At 44.3% G+C, this 22524-nt stretch overlaps 1 protein-coding gene across 1 annotated transcript in view; it reads right to left on the bottom strand.

The window, feature by feature from the left end:
* The window catches only part of ubl3a (ubiquitin-like 3a), a 61445-nt gene that overhangs the window by 5496 nt on the left and 33425 nt on the right, over positions 1-22524 (bottom strand). Inside the window, exons 2-3 of the mRNA XM_036968327.2 lie at positions 16497-16605; positions 5471-5557 (exon numbers count right to left, since the gene is read on the bottom strand). Coding sequence (XP_036824222.1) covers positions 5471-5557; positions 16497-16605 — 196 coding nt within the window. The remainder of the gene's footprint in view (positions 1-5470; positions 5558-16496; positions 16606-22524) is intronic.

Here is a 22524-nt window from a genome sequence, read left to right as displayed (position 1 = left end):
GAGGAGAGAAGAGGGAGAAAGAGAGAGAGACCTGAGAGACCTGAGAGAGAGAGACAGAGAGAGACCTGAGAGAGAGAGAGACAGAGAGAGAGAGACAGAGAGAGGGAGACAGAGAGAGAGGCAGAGAGAGAGACAGAGAGACAGACAGACAGACAGACAGACAGACAGACAGACAGACAAGACGTGGACAAAAACAAGAGAAAGAGATCCTCAAAAGGTTCAACAGCTGCACCATAGAGAACATCCCGACCGGTTGAATCACCCACCGCCTGGTATGGCAACTGCTCGGCATCTGACCGTAAGGCGCTACAGAGGGTAGTGCGTTTGGCCCAGTACATAGGGCCAAGCTTCCTGCCATCCAGGACATATATACTAGGCGGGGTCAGAGGAAGGCCCGAAAAATTGTCAAAGACTCCAGTCACCCAAGTCATAAGACTGCTGAACAACTAATCAATTGGCCACCCGGACAATTTACATTGACACCCCCCTTTGTTTTTACACTGCAGATACTCACCACTTCTTATCTATGCATAGTCAGATTACCCTTACCTACATGTACATATTACCTCAGCTAACCTGTACCCCCATAGTCACATTACCCCTACCTACATGTACATATTACCTCAGCTAACCTGTACCCCCATAGTCACATTACCCCTACCTACATGTACATATTACCTCACCTAACCTGTACCCCCATAGTCACATTACCCCTACCTACATGTACATATTACCTCAGCTAACCTGTACCCCCATAGTCACATTACCCCTACCTACATGTACATATTACCTCACCTAACCTGTACCCCACACATTGACTCGGTACCGGTACCACCTTTATATAGCCTGGTTATTGTTATTTTATTGTGTTACTTTAAAATATATATATATATATTTAGTAAATATTTTCTTAACTCTTGAACTGCATTGTTAGTTAAGGGCTTGTGTAATTAATCATTTTACGGTAAGGATATCTGTTGTATTCGGCGCATGTGACCAATACAATTTGATTTGAAAGATGGATGAGACGAGAGCAAGAGATAAATACACTGAGTAAACCAAACATTAACAACACCTTCCTAATGTTGAGTTGCACCCCCCCCCCCCTTTTGCCCTCAGAACAGCCTCAATTCTTCAGGGAAAGGATTCTACAAGGTGTTGAAAGCGTTCCACAGGGATGCTGGCCCACGTTGACTCCAATGCTTCCCACAGTTGTGTCAAGTTGGCTGGATGTCCTATGGGTGGTGGACCATTCTTGATACACACAGGAAACTGCTGAGCGTGAAATATACTGCAGCGTTTCAGTTCTTGACACAATAACGGTACACCTGGCACCGACCATACCCTATTCAAAAGGCACTTAAATCTTTTGTCTTGCCCGTTCACCCTCTGAATGGCACACATACACAATCCATGTCTCAATTGTCTCAAGGCTTAAAAATCCTTATTTAACCTGTCTCCTCCCCTCCAATGATAGAAGTGGACACCAATAAGGGATCATAGCTTTAACCTGTCTCCTCCCCTCCACTGATAGAAGTGGACACCAATACCAATAAGGGATCATAGCTTTCGCCTGTCTCCTCTCCTCCAATGATAGAAGTGGACATCAATAAGGGATCATAGCTTTAACCTGTCTCCTCCCCTCCACTGATAGAAGTGGACATCAATACCAATAAGGGATCATAGCTTTAACCTGTCTCCTCCCCTCCAATGATAGAAGTGGACATCAATACCAATAAGGGATCATAGCTTTCACCTGTCTCTTCCCCTCCAATGATAGAAGTGGACATCAATACCAATAAGGGATCATAGCTTTAACCTGTCTCCTCCCCTCCAATGATAGAAGTGGACATCAATACCAATAAGGGATCATAGCTTTAACCTGTCTCCTCCCCTCCAATGATAGAAGTGGACACCAATAAGGGATCATAGCTTTCACCTGTCTCCTCCCCTCCAATGATAGAAGTGGACATCAATACCAATAAGGGATCATAGCTTTAACCTGTCTCCTCCCCTCCAATGATAGAAGTGGACACCAATACCAATAAGGGATCATAGCTTTAACCTGTCTCCTCCCCTCCAATGATAGAAGTGGACACCAATAAGGGATCATAGCTTTAACCTGTCTCCTCCCCTCCAATGATAGAAGTGGACATCAATACCAATAAGGGATCATAGCTTTAACCTGTCTCCTCCCCTCCAATGATAGAAGTGGACATCAATACCAATAAGGGATCATATCTTTAACCTGTCTCCTCCCCTCCAATGATAGAAGTGGACATCAATACCAATAAGGGATCATATCTTTAACCTGTCTCCTCCCCTCCAATGATAGAAGTGGACATCAATACCAATAAGGGATCATAGCTTTAACCTGTCTCCTCCCCTCCAATGATAGAAATGGACATCAATACCAATAAGGGATCATAGCTTTAACCTGTCTCCTCCCCTCCAATGATAGAAGTGGACACCAATACCAATAAGGGATCATAGCTTTAACCTGTCTCCTCCCCTCCAATGATAGAAGTGGACATCAATACCAATAAGGGATCATAGCTTTAACCTGTCTCCTCCCCTCCAATGATAGAAGTGGACACCAATAAGGGATCATAGCTTTAACCTGTCTCCTCCCCTCCACTGATAGAAGTGGACATCAATACCAATAAGGGATCATAGCTTTAACCTGTCTCCTCCCCTCCAATGATAGAAGTGGACATCAATACCAATAAGGGATCATATCTTTAACCTGTCTCCTCCCCTCCAATGATAGAAGTGGACATCAATACCAATAAGGGATCATAGCTTTAACCTGTCTCCTCCCCTCCAATGATAGAAGTGGACACCAATAAGGGATCATAGCTTTAACCTGTCTCCTCCCCTCCAATGATAGAAGTGGACATCAATACCAATAAGGGATCATAGCTTTAACCTGTCTCCTCCCCTCCAATGATAGAAGTGGACATCAATACCAATAAGGGATCATAGCTTTAACCTGTCTCCTCCCCTCCAATGATAGAAGTGGACATCAATACCAATAAGGGATCATATCTTTAACCTGTCTCCTCCCCTCCAATGATAGAAATGGACATCAATACCAATAAGGGATCATAGCTTTCACCTGTCTCCTCCCCTCCAATGATAGAAGTGGACATCAATACCAATAAGGGATCATATCTTTAACCTGTCTCCTCCCCTCCAATGATAGAAGTGGACATCAATACCAATAAGGGATCATAGCTTTAACCTGTCTCCTCCCCTCCAATGATAGAAGTGGACACCAATACCAATAAGGGATCATAGCTTTAACCTGTCTCCTCCCCTCCAATGATAGAAGTGGACACCAATACCAATAAGGGATCATAGCTTTAACCTGTCTCCTCCCCTCCAATGATAGAAGTGGACATCAATACCAATAAGGGATCATAGCTTTAACCTGTCTCCTCCCCTCCAATGATTGAAGTGGACACCAATAAGGGATCATAGCTTTAACCTGTCTCCTCCCCTCCAATGATAGAAGTGGACATCAATACCAATAAGGGATCATAGCTTTAACCTGTCTCCTCCCCTCCAATGATAGAAGTGGACATCAATACCAATAAGGGATCATATCTTTAACCTGTCTCCTCCCCTCCAATGATAGAAGTGTACATCAATACCAATAAGGGATCATATCTTTAACCTGTCTCCTCCCCTCCAATGATAGAAGTGGACATCAATACCAATAAGGGATCATAGCTTTAACCTGTCTCCTCCCCTCCAATGATAGAAATGGACATCAATACCAATAAGGGATCATAGCTTTAACCTGTCTCCTCCCCTCCACTGATAGAAGTGGACATCAATACCAATAAGGGATCATAGCTTTAACCTGTCTCCTCCCCTCCAATGATAGAAGTGGACATCAATACCAATAAGGGATCATATCTTTAACCTGTCTCCTCCCCTCCAATGATAGAAGTGGACATCAATACCAATAAGGGATCATAGCTTTAACCTGTCTCCTCCCCTCCAATGATAGAAGTGGACACCAATAAGGGATCATAGCTTTAACCTGTCTCCTCCCCTCCAATGATAGAAGTGGACATCAATACCAATAAGGGATCATAGCTTTAACCTGTCTCCTCCCCTCCAATGATAGAAGTGGACATCAATACCAATAAGGGATCATAGCTTTAACCTGTCTCCTCCCCTCCAATGATAGAAGTGGATTTCACAAGTGGCATGAAAAAGGGCTCATATTTAAATGATATGTTCACCAAAATAAAAATATGGGGGATTGGAAATGATGCAGACAATTACAACTACTCATCTGGCTTCTTCACCGAGCAGCTGATGAAACCTGTGGTTGTCATGCTACTCATCTGGCTTCTTTACCGAGCAGCTGATGAAACCTGTGGTTGTCATGCTACTCATCTGGCTTCTTTACCGAGCAGCTGATGAAACCTGTGGTTGTCATGCTACTCATCTGGCTTCTTCACCGAGCAGCTGATGAAACCTGTGGGTGTCATGCTACTCATCTGGCTTCTTCACCGGGCAGCTGATGAAACCTGTGGGTGTCATGCTACTCATCTGGCTTCTTCACCGGGCTGCTGATGAAACCTGTGGGTGTCATGCTACTCATCTGGCTTCTTTACCGAGCAGCTGATGAAACCTGTGGTTGTCATGCTACTCATCTGGCTTCTTCACCGGGCAGCTGATGAAACCTGTGGGTGTCATGCTACTCATCTGGCTTCTTCACCGGGCAGCTGATGAAACCTGTGGGTGTCATGCTACTCATCTGGCTTCTTCACCGGGCAGCTGATGAAACCTGTGGTTGTCATGCTACTCATCTGGCTTCTTCACCGAGCAGCTGATGAAACCTGTGGGTGTCATGCTACTCATCTGGCTTCTTCACCGGGCAGCTGATGAAACCTGTGGGTGTCATGCTACTCATCTGGCTTCTTCACCGGGCAGCTGATGAAACCTGTGGTTGTCATGCTACTCATCTGGCTTCTTCACCGAGCAGCTGATGAAACCTGTGGGTGTCATGCTACTCATCTGGCTTCTTCACCGGGCAGCTGATGAAACCTGTGGGTGTCATGCTACTCATCTGCCACCATCACCTCATGTTTCAGCATGATAATGCTCCATGTCACAAGGATCTGTACGCCAATATCCAGCAACTTCTCACAGCCATTGAAGAGGAGTGGAACAACATTCCACAGGCCACAATCAACAGCCTGTGTCGTGAGCCAAATGGTGGTCACACCAGATATGGGACCGGTTTCTGATCCAGAAAAGGTCTGTATTCCCAGTCATGTGATCCATTGATTAGGGCCTAATGAATTGATTTCAATTGACTGATTTTGACTGTGTGTGTCTGGTGTGTGTGTGTGTGTTTCCGGTGTGTTTCCGGTGTGTGTGTGTGTTTCCGGTGTGTGTGTGCGTTTCCGGGTGTGTGTGTGTGTGTGTGTTACCGGTGTGTTCTCACCTCCTAGCGTGACGTTTCCATGTAGAAAGCGACCCTGGTAGATGAGCCTCAGGATGTTAGGACTGCTGACCTGTTCCTCCTCCCAGTCTGAAGAGAAATGAAGATCACCATTATCATCGCCATCAACAGAAGGAGAGACAGATTGAAAGAAGGAAGACAGAGAAATGGGTCTGGAGGACACCATACCAACCCACACCTTTTATTTTACCTTTATTTAACTAGGCAAGTCAGTTAAGAACAAATTCTTATTTTCAATGACAGCCCCTGCCTTGTTCAGGGGCAGAACGACAAATTTGTACCATGTCAGCTCGGGGGTTTGAACTTGCAACCTTCTGGTAACTAGTCCGACGCTCTAACCACTAGGCTACCCTGCCGCGCCTAACAAGCCATGCAAGTCAACATGTTCAGGTGTGTGTGTGTGTATAATATCCCGGGTTCTGTGAGGGGTTCTGGCTCAATGTCTTTAAACTCATTAGTGTGTAACATGTCCCCTTCATTCCCACCAGAGCTCCTCCATCTTGTATTTTACCTTTAGAGAGAGAGCTCCACACCTTTTATTTTACCTTTATTTAACTAGGCAAGTCAGTTACGAACAAATTCTTATTTTCAATGACAGCCTAGGTTAACTGCCTTGTTCAGGGGCAGAACGACAGATTTGTACCATGTCAGCTCGGGGGTTTGAACTTGCAACCTTCTGGTAACTAGTCCGACGCTCTAACCACTAGGCTACCCTGCCGCGCCTAACAAGCCATGCAAGTCAACATGTTCAGGTGTGTGTGTGTGTGTATAATATCCCGGGTTCTGTGAGGGGTTCTGGCTCAATGTCTTTAAACTCATTAGTGTGTAACATGTCCCCTTCATTCCCACCAGAGCTCCTCCATCCCCCCTGTATTACTTCTCCTCCATCTCCCCTGTAATACTTCTCCTCCATCTTCCCTGTATTACTTCTCCTCCATCTTCCCTGTATTACTTCTCCTCCATCTTCCCTGTATTACTTCTCCTCCATCTCCCCTGTATTACTTCTCCTCCATCTCCCCTGTATTACTTCTCCTCCATCTTCCCTGTATAACTTCTCCTCCATCTTCCCTGTATTACTTCTCCTCCATCTTCCCTGTATTACTTCTCCTCCATCTTCCCTGTATTACTTCTCCTCCATCTTCCCTGTATTACTTCTCCTCCATCTTCCCTGTATTACTTCTCCTCCATCTTCCCTGTATTACTTCTCCTCCATCTCCCCTGTAATACTTCTCCTCCATCTCCCCTGTATTACTTCTCCTCCATCTTCCCTGTATTACTTCTCCTCCATCTTCCCTGTATTACTTCTCCATCTTCCCTGTATTACTTCTCCTCCATCTCCCCTGTATTACTTCTCCTCCATCTCCCCTGTATTACTTCTCCTCCATCTTCCCTGTATTACTTCTCCTCCATCTTCCCTGTATTACTTCTCCTCCATCTTCCCTGTATTACTTCTCCTCCATCTTCCCTGTATTACTTCTCCTCCATCTTCCCTGTATTACTTCTCCTCCATCTCCCCTGTATAACTTCTCCTCCATCTTCCCTGTATTACTTCTCCTCCATCTTCCCTGTATTACTTCTCCTCCATCTTCCCTGTATTACTTCTCCTCCATCTTCCCTGTATTACTTCTCCTCCATCTTCCCTGTATTACTTCTCCTCCATCTTCCCTGTATTACTTCTCCTCCATCTCCCCTGTAATACTTCTCCTCCATCTCCCCTGTATTACTTCTCCTCCATCTTCCCTGTATTACTTCTCCTCCATCTTCCCTGTATTACTTCTCCATCTTCCCTGTATTACTTCTCCTCCATCTCCCCTGTATTACTTCTCCTCCATCTCCCCTGTATTACTTCTCCTCCATCTTCCCTGTATTACTTCTCCTCCATCTTCCCTGTATTACTTCTCCTCCATCTTCCCTGTATTACTTCTCCTCCATCTTCCCTGTATTACTTCTCCTCCATCTTCCCTGTATTACTTCTCCTCCATCTTCCCTGTATTACTTCTCCTCCATCTTCCCTGTATTCTCCTCCATCTTCCCTGTATTACTTCTCCTCCATCTTCCCTGTATTACTTCTCCTCCATCTTCCCTGTATTACTTCTCCTCCATCTTCCCTGTATTAATTATCCTCCATCTTCCCTGTATTACTTCTCCTCCATCTTCCCTGTATTACTTCTCCTCCATCTTCCCTGTATTCTCCTCCATCTTCCCTGTATTACTTCTCCTCCATCTTCCCTGTATTACTTCTCCTCCATCTTCCCTGTATTACTTCTCCTCCATCTTCCCTGTATTAATTCTCCTCCATCTTCCCTGTATTACTTCTCCTCCATCTTCCCTGTATTACTTCTCCTCCATCTCCCCTGTAATACTTCTCCTCCATCTCCCCTGTATTACTTCTTCTCCATCTTCCCTGTATTACTTCTCCATCTTCCCTGTATTACTTCTCCTCCATCTCCCCTGTATTACTTCTCCTCCATCTCCCCTGTATTACTTCTCCTCCATCTTCCCTGTATTACTTCTCCTCCATCTTCCCTGTATTACTTCTCCTCCATCTTCCCTGTATTACTTCTCCTCAATCTTCCCTGTATTACTTCTCCTCCATCTTCCCTGTATTACTTCTCCTCCATCTTCCCTGTATTACTTCTCCTCCATCTTCCCTGTATTACTTCTCCTCCATCTTCCCTGTATTACTTCTCCTCCATCTTCCCTGTATTACTTCTCCTCCACCTTCCCTGTATTACTTCTCCTCCATCTTCCCTGTATTACTTCTCCTCCATCTTCCCTGTATTACTTATCCTCCATCTTCCCTGTATTAATTCTCCTCCATCTTCCCTGTATTACTTCTCCTCCATCTTCCCTGTATTACTTCTCCTCCATCTTCCCTGTATTACTTCTCCTCCATCTTCCCTGTATTACTTCTCCTCCATCTTCCCTATATTACTTCTCCTCCATCTTCCCTGTATAACTTCTCCTCCATCTTCCCTGTATAACTTCTCCTCCATCTCCCCTGTATTACTTCTCCTCCATCTGCCCTGTATTACTTCTCCTCCATCTTCCCTGTATAACTTCTCCATCTTCCCTGTATTACTTCTCCATCTTCCCTGTATTACTTCTCCATCTCCCCTGTATTACTTCTCCTCCATCTTCCCTGTATTACTTCTCCTCCATCTTCCCTGTATTACTTCTCCTCCATCTTCCCTGTATTACTTGTCCTCCATCTTCCCTGTATAACTTCTCCTCCATCTCCCCTGTATTACTTCTCCTCCATCTCCCCTGTATTACTTCTCCTCCATCTTCCCTGTATTACTTCTCCTCCATCTTCCCTGTATTACTTCTCCTCCATCTTCCCTGTATTACTTCTCCTCCATCTCCCCTGTTTTACTTCTCCTCCATCTTCCCTGTATTACTTCTCCTCCATCTTCCCTGTATTACTTCTCCTCCATCTTCCCTGTATTACTTCTCCTCCATCTTCCCTGTATTACTTCTCCTCCATCTTCCCTGTATAACTTCTCCTCCATCTTCCCTGTATAACTTCTCCTCCATCTTCGCTGTATTACTTCTCCTCCATCTTCCCTGTATTACTTCTCCTCCATCTCCCCTGTATTACTTCTCCATCTTCCCTGTATTACTTCTCCTCCATCTTCCCTGTATTACTTTTCCTCCATCTCCCCTGTAATACTTCTCCTCCATCTCCCCTGTATTACTTCTCCTCCATCTTCCCTGTATTACTTCTCCTCCATCTTCCCTGTATTACTTCTCCTCCATCTTCCCTGTATTACTTCTCCTCCATCTTCCCTGTATTACTTCTCCTCCATCTTCCCTGTATTACTTCTCCTCCATCTTCCCTGTATTACTTCTCCTCCATCTTCCCTGTATTACTTTTCCTCCATCTCCCCTGTAATACTTCTCCTCCATCTTCCCTGTATTACTTCTCCTCCATCTTCCCTGTATTACTTCTCCATCTTCCCTGTATTACTTCTCCATCTCCCCTGTATTACTTCTCCTCCATCTTCCCTGTATTACTTCTCCTCCATCTTCCCTGTAATACTTCTCCTCCATCTTCCCTGTATTACTTCTCCTCCATCTTCCCTGTAATACTTCTCCTCCATCTTCCCTGTATTACTTCTCCTCCATCTCCCCTGTAATACTTCTCCTCCATCTCCCCTGTAATACTTCTCCTCCATCTCCCCTGTATTACTTCTCCTCCATCTTCCCTGTATTACTTCTCCTCCATCTTCCCTGTATTACTTCTCCTCCATCTTCCCTGTATTACTTCTCCTCCATCTTCCCTGTATTACTTCTCCATCTCCCCTGTATTACTTCTCCTCCATCTTCCCTGTATTACTTCTCCTCCATCTTCCCTGTATTACTTCTCCTCCATCTTCCCTGTATTACTTCTCCTCCATCTTCCCTGTAATACTTCTCCTCCATCTTCCCTGTATTACTTCTCCTCCATCTTCCCTGTAATACTTCTCCTCCATCTTCCCTGTATTACTTCTCCTCCATCTCCCCTGTAATACTTCTCCTCCATCTTCCCTGTATTACTTCTCCTCCATCTTCCCTGTATTACTTCTCCATCTTCCCTGTATTACTTCTCCTCCATCTTCCCTGTAATACTTCTCCTCCATCTTCCCTGTATTACTTCTCCTCCATCTTCCCTGTAATACTTCTCCATCTTCCCTGTATTACTTCTCCTCCATCTCCCCTGTAATACTTCTCCTCCATCTCCCCTGTATTACTTCTCCTCCATCTTCCCTGTATTACTTCTCCTCCATCTTCCCTGTATTACTTCTCCTCCATCTTCCCTGTATTACTTCTCCTCCATCTTCCCTGTATTACTTCTCCTCCATCTCCCCTGTAATACTTCTCCTCCATCTTCCCTGTATTACTTCTCCTCCATCTTCCCTGTATTACTTCTCCATCTTCCCTGTATTACTTCTCCTCCATCTTCCCTGTAATACTTCTCCTCCATCTTCCCTGTATTACTTCTCCTCCATCTTCCCTGTAATACTTCTCCATCTTCCCTGTATTACTTCTCCTCCATCTCCCCTGTAATACTTCTCCTCCATCTCCCCTGTATTACTTCTCCTCCATCTTCCCTGTATTACTTCTCCTCCATCTTCCCTGTATTACTTCTCCTCCATCTTCCCTGTATTACTTCTCCTCCATCTTCCCTGTATAACTTCTCCTCCATCTTCCCTGTATTACTTCTCCTCCATCTCCCCTGTAATACTTCTCCTCCATCTTCCCTGTATTACTTCTCCTCCATCTTCCCTGTATTACTTCTCCTCCATCTTCCCTGTATAACTTCTCCTCCATCTTCCCTGTATTACTTCTCCTCCATCTTCCCTGTATTACTTCTCCTCCATCTCCCCTGTAATACTTCTCCTCCATCTTCCCTGTATTACTTCTCCTCCATCTTCCCTGTATTACTTCTCCTCCATCTTCCCTGTAATACTTCTCCTCCATCTTCCCTGTATTACTTCTCCTCCATCTTCCCTGTAATACTTCTCCTCCATCTTCCCTGTATTACTTCTCCTCCATCTCCCCTGTATTACTTCTCCATCTTCCCTGTATTACTTCTCCTCCATCTTCCCTGTAATACTTCTCCTCCATCTCCCCTGTAATACTTCTCCTCCATCTTCCCTGTATTACTTCTCCTCCATCTCCCCTGTATTACTTCTCCTCCATCTTCCCTGTATTACTTCTCCTCCATCTTCCCTGTATTACTTCTCCTCCATCTCCCCTGTAATACTTCTCCATCTTCCCTGTATTACTTCTCCTCCATCTTCCCTGTATTACTTCTCCTCCATCTCCCCTGTAATACTTATCCTCCATCTTCCCTGTATTACTTCTCCATCTTCCCTGTATTACTTCTCCTCCATCTTCCCTGTAATACTTCTCCTCCATCTTCCCTGTATATCTTCTCCTCCATCTTCCCTGTATTACTTCTCCATCTTCCCTGTATTACTTCTCCTCCATCTCCCCTGTATTACTTCTCCTCCATCTCCCCTGTATTACTTCTCCTCCATCTTCCCTGTATTACTTCTCCTCCATCTTCCCTGTATTACTTCTCCTCCATCTTCCCTGTATTACTTCTCCTCCATCTCCCCTGTATTACTTCTCCTCCATCTGCCCTGTATTACTTCTCCTCCATCTGCCCTGTATTACTTCTCCTCCATCTCCCCTGTATTACTTCTCCTCCATCTCCCCTGTATTACTTCTCCTCCATCTCCCCTGTATTACTTCTCCTCCATCTCCCCTGTTTTACTTCTCATACTGTATATCATACAGTGCATTCAGACCCTTGGAGTTTTTCAACATTTTGTCACGTTACAGCCTTATTCAAATCAAATCAAATCTTATGTCACATACACGTGGTTAGCAGATGTTAATGCGAGTGTAGCGAAATGCTTGTGCTTCTAGTTCTGTCAATGCAGTAATAACCAACGAGTAATCTAGCAATTTCACAACAACTACCTTATACACACAAGTGTAAAGGGATGAAAAATATGTACATAAAGATATATGAATGAGTGATGGTACAGAACGGCATAGGCAAGATGCAGTAGATGGTTTTGAGTACAGTATTTAAATATGAGATGAGTAACGTAGGGTATGTAAACATTATATTAAGTGGCATTGTTTAAAGTGGCTAGTGATGCATTTTTTATATCAATTTTTCATTCTTAAAGTGGCTAGAGATTTGAGTCAGCATGTTGGCAGCAGCCACTCAATGTTAGTGGTGGCTGTTTAACAGTCTGATGGCCTCGAGATAGAAGCTGTTTTTCAGTCTCTCGGTCCCAGCTTTGATGCACCTGTACTGACCTCGCCTTCTGGATGATAGCGGGGTGAACAGGCAGTGGCTCGGGTGGATGTTGTCCTTGATGATCTTTATGGCCTTCCTGTGACATCGGGTGGTGTAGGTGTCCTGGAGGGCAGGTAGTTTGCCCCCGGTGACGCGTTGTGCAGACCTCACTACCCTCTGGAGAGCCTTACGGTTGTGGGCGGAGCAGTTGCCGTACCAGGCGGTGACACAGCCCGACAGGATGCTCTCGATTGTGCATCTGTAAAAGTTTGTGAGTGCTTTTGGTGAGAAGCCAAATTTCTTCAGCCTCCTGAGGTTGAAGAGGCGCTGCTGCGCCTTCTTCACCACACTGTCTGTGTGGGTGGACCATTTCAGTTTGTCCGTGATGTGTACGCAGAGGAACTTAAAACTTACTACCCTCTCCACTACTGTCCTGTTGATGTGGTTAGGGGGGTGCTCCCTCTGCTGTTTCCTGAAGTCCACGATCATCTCCTTTGTCTTGTTGACGTTGAGTGTGAGGTTGTTTTACTGACACCACACTCCGAGGGCCCTCACCTCCTCCCTGTAGGCCGTCTCGTCGTTGTTGATAATCAAGCATACCACTGTAGTGTCGTCTGCAAACTTGAGGATTGAGTTGGAGGCGTGCATGGCCACGCAGTCATGGGTGAACAGGGAGTACAGGAGAGGGCTGAGAACGCACCCTTCTGTGAACCCAGTGTTGAGGATCAGTGGGGTGGAGATGTTGTTTCCTACCCTCACCACCTGGGGGCGGCCCGTCAAAGTCCAGGACCCAGTTGCACAGGGTGGGGTCGAGACCCAGGATCTCAAGCTTAATGACGAGTTTGGAGGGTACTATGGTGTTAAATGCTGAGCTGTAGTCGATGAACAGCATTCTTACATAGGTATTCCTCTTGTCCAGATGGGTTAGGGCAGTGTGATTGCGATTGCGTCGTCTGTGGACCTATTAGGGCGGTCAGCAAATTGCAGTGGGTCTAGAGTGTCAGGTAGGGTGGAGGTGAAATGATCCTTGACTAGTCTCTCAAAGCACTTCATGATGACGGAAGTGAGTGCTACGGGGCGATAGTCGTTTATCTCAGTTACCTTAGCTTTCTTGGGACAGGAACAATGGTGGTCCTCTTGAAGCATGTGGGAACAGCAGACTGGGATAAGGATTGATTGAATATGTCCAGCCAGCTGGTCTGCGCATGCTCTGAGGACGTGGCTAGGGTTGCCGTCTTGGCCGGCAGCCTTGCGAGGGTTAACGCGTTTAAATGTTTTACTCACGTTGGCTGCGGTGAAGGAGAGTCCGCAAGTTTTGGTAGCGGGCCGTGTCGGTGGCACTGTATTGTCCTCAAAGTGGAGGAGTTTGTCTGGGAGCAAGACATCAGGGTCCGCGACGGGGCTGGTTTTCTTTTTGTAATCCGTGATTGACTGTAGACCCTGCCACATACCTCTCGTGTCTGAGCCATTGAATTGCGACTCTACTTTGTCTCTATACTGACGCTTAGCTTGTTTGATTGCCGTGCGGTGGGAATAGCTACACTGTTTGTATTCGGTCATGTTTCCAGGCCAACTTGGCCTGGTTAAAAGCAGAGGTTCGTGTTTTCAGTTTTGCTTTGGGAATGTTTTAATAGTTGCTGTGGGTACGACATTGCTAATGCACTTGCTAATAAACTCGCTCACCGAATCAGCGTATTCGTCAATGTTGTTGTTTGACGCAATGCGGAACGTATCCCAGTCCACGTGATCGTAGCAATCTTGAAGCGTGGAATCAGATTGGTCGGACCAGCGTTGAACAGACCTGAGTGCGGAGCTTCCTGTTTTAGTGTCTGTCTATAGGCTGGAAGCAACAAAATGGAGTCGTGGTCAGTTTTTCCAAAAGGAGGGCGGGGGAGGGCCTTATATGCATCGCGGCAGTTAGAATAACAATGATCCAGGGTTTTACCAGCCCTGGTAGCACAATCGATATGCTGATAGAATTTAGGGAGCCTTGTTTTCAGATTAGCCTTGTTAAAATCCCCAGCTCCAATGAATGCAGCCTCAGGATATGTGGTTTCCAGTTTACATAGAGTCAAATAAAAAGTTAGTTCAGGGCCATCGATGTGTCTGCTTGGGGGTAATATATACGGCTGTGATTATAATCTAAGAGAATTCTCTTGGTAGATAATGCGGCCAACATTTGATTGTGAGGAATTCTAAGTCAGGTGAACAGAAGGACTTGAGTTCCTGTATGTTGTTATGATCACACCACGTCTCGTTAATCATAAGGCATACCTCCCCGCCCCTCTTCTTACCAGAAAGATGCTTGCTTCTGTCGGCGCGATGCGTGAAGAAACCAGCTGGCTGTACCGACACCGATAGCATGTCTCGAGTGAGCCATGTTTCCGTGAAGCAAAGAACGTTACAGTCTCTTATGTCTCTCTGGAATGCTACCCTTGCTCGGATTTCATCAACCTTGTTGTCAACAGACTGGACATTGGCGAGTAGTATGCTCGGGAGCGGTGAGCGATGTGCCCGTCTATGGAGCCTGACCAGAAGCCTGACCAGATTCTAAAGTGGATTCAATTGTTTTTTTCCCCACGCAACAATTTACACACAATAACCCATAATGACAAAGCAACAACAGGTTTTTAGAAAGTTTATTATTAAAAATAAAAATGTCACATTTACATAAGTATTCAGACCCTTTACTCAGTACTTTGTTGAAGCATCTTTGGCAGCAATTACAGCCTCAAGACTTCTTTGGTGTGACGCTACAAGCTTGGCACAAGTGCATTTGGGGAGTTGCTCCCATTCCTCTATGCAGATCCTCTCAGGCTCTGTCAGGTTGGATGGAGAGCATCGCTGCATAGCTATTTTCAGGTCTCTCCAGAGATTTGTGATCGGGTTCAAGTCCGGGCCACCCATGGACATTCAGAGACTTGTCCCGAAGCCACTCCTGCTTTGTCTTGGCTGTGTGCTGTTTGAAGGTGAACCTTCACCTCAGTCTGAGGTCCTGAGCAGATTTCATCAAGGATCTCTCTGTACTTTGCATTGTTCATATTTTGTTCGATTCTGACTAGTCTCCCAGTCCCTGCCGCTGAAAAACAACCACAGCATGATGCTGCCACCACCATGCTTCACCGTAGGGATGGTTTCCTCCAGATGTGACGCTTGGCATTCAGGTAAAAGAGTTCAATCTTGGTTTCAGCGGACTAGAGAATCTTTTTTCTCATGGTCTTAGAGTCTTTAGGTGCCTTTTGGCAAAATCCAAGAGGGCTGTCATGTGCCTTTTACTGAAGACTGGCTTCCGTCTGGCCACTCTACCATAAAGGCCGGATTGGTGAAGTGCTGCAGAGATGGGAGAACCTTCCAGAAGGACAACTATCTCCACAGAGAAATTCTGGAGCTCTGTCAGAGTGACCATCAGGTTCTTGGTCACCTCCCTGACCAAGGCCCTTTTCCCCCCGATTGCTCAGTTTGTCCAGGCGGCCAGCTCTAGGAAGAGTCTTGGTGGTTCCAAACTTCTTCCATTTAAGAATGATGGAGGCCACTGTGTCCTTGGGGACCTTCAATGCTGCAGAAGTGTTTTGGTACCCTTCCCCAGATCTGTGCCTCGACACAATCCTGTCTCTGAGCTCTACGGACAATTCCTTCAACCTCATGGCTTGGTTTTTGCTCTGACATGCACTGCCAACTGTGGGACCTTATATAGACAGGCATGTGCATTTCCAAATCATATCCAATCAATTGAATTTACCACAGGTGGACTCCAATAAAGTTGTAGAAACATCTCAAGGATGATTAATGGAAACAGGATGCACCTGAGCTCAATGTCGAGTCTCATAGCAAAGGGTCTGAATACTTATGTAGATAAGGTATTTTTTTTATTTATTTTTTTTATAAATTTGCTCAACTTTCTTCAAACCTGTTTTCACTTTGTCATTATGGGGTATTGTGCGTAGATTGATAAGGATTTTTTTTTATTGAATACATTTGATAATAATGATGTAAAGTAACAAAATGTGGAAAAGGTCCAGGGGTCTGAATACTTTCCAAATGCACCAGTAGTGGCTGGTGTCTCTTTAAAATCGCATGATAGGCTCATTGTAATGGGTGGAATTGAATAATATCATCCTCCCTCCACCAGCCTCCACTGATATGTATGCATTTGGTGTCACTCACCCATTGGCCAGTTGTAATGTGTGTCTGTGAGGTGTCACTCACCCATTGGCCAGTTATCGTAGACGTGTTTGGCAATGTCTGCGGCCGAGTCATTGGGAGAAAACAGGAACTCTTTCGTCTTCCCACTGACCAGGATGAGACGCAGGTTAATCTGAAACACACAAAGGGAGAGGAGGAGGAGATTAGAAGCTGATAGACACATAAAAAACAAGACAGTGTCAGAAGTGGGATGGCGCCCGTGAGACCATCAGAGAGGCCGTGGGGAAAAGCTCTCCCAAAGGAAGGGGATAGTGTAGCGACCTTAACCCAACACCTAGCAACCGCGTCAAAAGGTTTGCATAAAGTTAGGGAAAAACAGAAGAGGGGTAAGGACGATCAATGGGATAAAATTCTTAGAGCATATTTTGGTCAAAGTCATGAAAAATTGTGTGGGTGAATGGCAGGAGGCAGGTTGGTTGAATGAAGAGAAAAGAACACATAAGAAAATCCATACATGTATAATTCTCGTGCAATTCAGTCAAACTGGTGGTCGTTTTTCCCAGCCACCGTGCTTCTACATCTGCATTACTTGCTCTTTGGACTTTTAGGCCGGGTTTCTGTACAGCATTTTGTGACATCTGCAGATGTAAAAAGGGCTTTATAAATACATTTGATTGATTGAGTTATGAAAAAATTGCTATTTTCTATCTCCCTAAAAACTCATGGACAATATGGACAGAGATTAAAAACAATTTCCATTGAACATTTTACAACAACAAAAAATGTACTTGAAGAACAGCGCAGATGCAAAGTTTGGTAAGAGAATGACGGAGCCAACAGCATTAACACAAGTAAATGGGTTATGATTTGATTTGATTTGATTTATTGTAAAGAAATGTCACTCTTTCACTTTCTTTTCTGTCTTAAGTGCACCTTCAATTACAGTGATGTTCCTACACCACAAATTATATAGGCGACCAGTAGCAGTGGTTGGTGCCTTAATGGTGCAGATGATGCTTGGTTTTAGTAGATAACATGTGTCCTCTCTGTTTGGCCAAAAATATGACCTTGCTGGATAACTTGGATGCATTACCTAACAACTTCAATTACTATTTCTCTGAACAGGGAGTGAAAAACACATCACCATATTCACAGAGAATACAAAACATAGGTTGAATAAACAATTATCTAAGGCGCAGCTGTATACTACTTGTCAAACATATAGAACTGATACTATATACTGGACATTGGGGAGGCTTGATGTGAGGTTTGGGGGGGTCCGTAGATGGCTTTTGATCATTTATTTGGATTTCTACCATCTTAATCAAATCTACATTGGAGGCGGCTTACAGTAGAGAAATTAACATCAAATGCTCTGGCAACAGCTCTGGTGGACATTCCTGCAGTCAGGATGCCAATTGCACACTCCCTCAAAACTTGAGACATCTGTGGCATTGTGTTGTGTGATACAACTGCACATGTAAGAGTGGCAATGTATTGTCCCCCGCACAAGGTGCACCTGTGTAATGATCGTGCTGTTTAATCAGCTTCATGGTATGTCACACCTGTCAGGTGAATGGATTATCTTGACAAAGGACAAATGCTCACTAGCAGTGATATAAACACATTTGAGAGAAATAAGCTTTTTGTACATATGGAACATTTCTAGGATATTTTATTTCAGTTCGTGAAACATGGGACCAACACTTTACATGTTGCATTATATTTTTGCACAGTATAGTTAAATGGATATCAGGTAGGAGTTAATAGTTAAATGGGTTTAAGGTAGGAGTTAATAGTTAAATGGATATCAGGTAGGAGTTAATAGTTAACTAGATATCAGGTAGGAGTTAATAGTTAATTGGATATCAGGTAGTAGTTAATAGTTAAATATATATCAGGTAGGAGTTAATAGTTAATTGGATATCAGGTAGTAGTTAATAGTTAAATATATATCAGGTAGGAGTTAATAGTTAAATAGATATCAGGTAGGAGTTAATAGTTAAATAGATATCAGGTAGGAGTTAATAGTTAAATAGATATCAGGTAGGAGTTAATAGTTAAATGGGTTTAAGGTAGTAGTTAATAGTTAAATAGATATCAGGTAGTAGTTAATAGCTAAATGGTTTTACGGTAGGAGTTAATAGTTAATTGGATATCAGGTAGGAGTTAATAGTTCAATTCAATTCTTGGACCGACTCTCTTCTCTGTATACATCAATGAGGTCGCTCTTGCTGCTGGTGAGTCTCCGATCCACATCTACGCAGACGACACCATTCTGTATACTTCTGGCCCTTCTTTGGACACTGTGTTAACAACCCTCCAGGCAAGCTTTAATGCCATACAACTCTCCTTCCGTGGCCTCCAATTGCTCTTAAATACAAGTAAAACTAAATGCATGCTCTTCAACCGATCGCTACCTGCACCTACCCGCCTGTCCAACATCACTACTCTGGACGGCTCTGACTTAGAATACGTGGACAACTACAAATACTTAGGTGTCTGGTTAGACTGTAAACTCTCCTTCCAGACCCATATCAAACATCTCCGATCCAAAGTTAAATCTAGAATTGGCTTCCTATTTCGCAACAAAGCATCCTTCACTCATGCTGCCAACCATACCCTTGTAAAACTGACCATCCTACCAATCCTCGACTTTGGCGTTGTCATTTACAAAATAGCCTCCAATACCCTACTCAACAAATTGGATGCAGTCTATCACAGTGCAATCCGTTTTGTCACCAAAGCCCCATATACTTACCCACCATTGCGACCTGTACGCTCTCGCTGGCTGGCCCTCGCTTCATACTCGTCGCCAAACCCACTGGCTCCATGTCATCTACAAGACCCTGCTAGGTAAAGTCCCCCCTTATCTCAGCTCGCTGGTCACCATAGCATCTCCCACCTGTAGCACACGCTCCAGCAGGTATATCTCTCTAGTCACCCCCAAAACCAATTCTTTCTTTGGCCGCCTCTCCTTCCAGTTCTCTGCTGCCAATGACTGGAACGAACTACAAAAATCTCTGAAACTGGAAACACTTATCTCCCTCACTAGCTTTAAGCACCAACTGTCAGAGTAGCTCACAGATTACTGCACCTGTACATAGCCCACCTATAATTTAGCCCAAACAACTACCTCTTTCCCTACTGTATATAATTTATTTATTTTGCTCCTTTGCACCCCATTATTTGTATTTCTACTTTGCACATTCTTCCATTGCAAATCTACCATTCCAGTGTTTTATTTGCTATATTGTATTTACTTTGCCACCATGGCCTTTTTTGCCTTCACCTCCCTTATCTCACCTCATTTGCTCACATCGTATATAGACTTGTTTATACTGTATTATTGACTGTATGTTTGTTTTACTCCATGTGTAACTCGTTGTATGTGTCGAACTGCTTTGCTTTATCTTGGCCAGGTCGCAATTGTAAATGAGAACTTGTTCTCAACTTGCCTACCTGGTTAAATAAAGGTGAAATTAATAAAAAATAAAAAATGTGTTTAAGGTAGGAGTTAATAGTTAAATGTGTTTAAGGTAGGATTTAATAGTTAATTGGGTTTAAGGTAGGATACATGAAGACAGATGTCGGCCTACCTTATCACTAACTTAGTATCTTATAAATATGGTACAGCTAGGTTGTTTTACTTTGGTGTTGTTGTGACCCAGCTAGAGGTGCTGACTATCATACCTACTCTTAAAAACAACACTGAAGCCGACAGAAGGAAAAGAGGGCAGGCTGGCAGACATGATTTAGCCGTCACAATAATGATCTTCTGCGTGTCGGTAGGGTTGCAATAGAAGAAGAAGAAGAAGAATTCGCTGACGGTTTATTCCCTTTTGATTCCAGATATTCACCAACCAGGGTTTCTGAAAAGTATCTGGAATTTTCCAACCATTAAGTCAGAAATACAGAGAGACCGGACACCAACCAAAGGGAAAGGGAAATTAGGGAACATCTTCTCATCTTTCATCTTCCCTTCTTTAATCCACTCATCCATCCATCTGCCCATTCTCTATCACCTCACACAGGAAAGTCATCCCTCATCATCATTCTCTCTCATCTCTGACAGAAAGCAGTAATTCCTTCTTCATCCTCATCCTCTGATAGACCTCTCTCAGACACAGGCTAGTTGAGTTTAAGAGGGCAGGGTAGCCTAGTGGTTAGAGCGTTGGACTAGTAACCGAAAGGTTGCAAGTTCAAATCTCCCAGCTGACAAATCTGTCGTTCTGAACAAGGCAGTTAAACCACTGTTCCTAGGCTGTCATTGAAAATAAGAATTTGTTCTTAACTGACTTGCCTAGTTAAATAAAGGTAAAATAAACATCCTACTGCACTGGGACACAAACAGCTCTACAGCAAGCAGTCAAATGTCAAACACACTTGTGGATTGCACTGAACACACACACCCACCCTTAGGCCTGTATTGATTGTGTAGCATTAGGGCTAAAACCCATGAGGAAATGTTGTGGTTACTAGCCTGATGACTTCCACTAAACACTACTGCTGCTCTGTTGTTCGCTGAGAATGACATCAGGGGTGTTGTTCAAAAGAAAGTCATCAGCGGTTGGATGATCTTTAACCAGAGTATAAAAGCCAATGACAAAATATTCAAACCACTGCTTTACCCATGTGTTCTGGCTCTGGCCAACCCAGCGGTTTCTGAACCAATCAGACAGCCGCGAATTCACATCCAAACTCATTGCGGAGAAGAAACTAGGCAAATGCTTGGGTGGCCATTGTGGTATGAGGGACATGGGGGAAACACCCCTATTCATACGATAAGTGCCATGGGATCTTTAGTGACCACAGAGAGTCAGGACACCCGTTTAATGTCCCATCCGAAAGACAGCACCCTACAAAGGGCAATGTCCCCAATCACTGCCCTGGGGCATTAGCATATATGTATTTTAGACCAGAGGAAATATTGCCTCCTACTAGCCCTCCAACACCACTTCCAGCAGCATCTGGTCTCACATCCAGGGACTGACCAGGAACAACCCTGCATAGATTCAGTACCACCCTTCAGTGGGATGCAGGGTGGTATGCTGCAAGCTGAATTATAATAATATCATTCTATATTCCAAAAAATATATATATATTTTATTTCACCTTTATTTAAGCAGGTAGGCCAGTTGAGAACAAGTTCTCATTTACAACTGTGATCTGGCCCAGATCAAGCAAAGAAGTGCAGCATAAACAACACATAGTTACACATACACAAACGTACAGTCAATAATACAAAATAAAACAATCTATGTACAGTGTGTGCAAATGTGGAAGAGTAGGGAGGTATGGCAATAAATAGGCCATAGAGGGAAAAAAATACAATTTAGCATTAATACTGAACTGATATATGTGCAGATGATGACGTGCAAGTAGAGATACTGGGGTGCAAAAAGATCCTGGTTTGAGATCCTGGTTGAAGACAGCAGAGATGTATTTAGAGGGCAAGTTGGTCAGGATGATAGGGTGCCCATGGTTACGGATTTAGGGTTGTACCTGGTAGATTCGTTGACAATTTGTGTGAGATTGAGGGCATCTAGCTTAGATTGTAGGACGGCCAGGGTGTTAAGCATGTCCCAATTTAGGTCACCTAACAGTACAAACTGTGAAGATAGATGGGGGGCAATCAATTCACATATGGTGTCCAGGGCACAGCTGGGGGCTGAAGATTCTATAACAACGGTAACGGTGGGAGACTTGTTTCTGGAAAGGTGGATTTTTAAAAGTAGAAGCTCGAATTGTTTGGGCACAGACCTGGATAGTACGACAGAACTCTGCACGCTCTCTCTGCAGTAGATTGTAACTCCGCCCCCTTTGGCAGTTCTATCTTGTCAGAAAATGTTATAGTTAGGGATGGAAATTTCAGGATTTTTGGTGGCCTTCCTAAGCCAGGATTCAGACACAGCTAGGACATCAGGGTTGGTAGAGTGTGCTAAAGCAGTGAATAAAACAAACTTAGGGAGGAGGCTTCTAATGTTAGCATGCATGAAAACAAGCCTTTTACGGTTACAGAAGTCAACAAATGAGAGCACCTGGGGAATGGGAGTGGTGATGGGGGCTGCAGGGCCGAGGTTGGGGGCTG

The sequence above is a fragment of the Oncorhynchus mykiss genome, chromosome 29 (assembly GCF_057628025.1).
Source record: "Oncorhynchus mykiss isolate SJ-2025 chromosome 29, ASM5762802v1, whole genome shotgun sequence".
Lineage (NCBI taxonomy): Eukaryota > Metazoa > Chordata > Actinopteri > Salmoniformes > Salmonidae > Oncorhynchus > Oncorhynchus mykiss.
The sequence above is the reverse complement of the archived record's forward strand: the minus strand, read 5'-3'. Positions and strand labels throughout refer to the sequence as shown.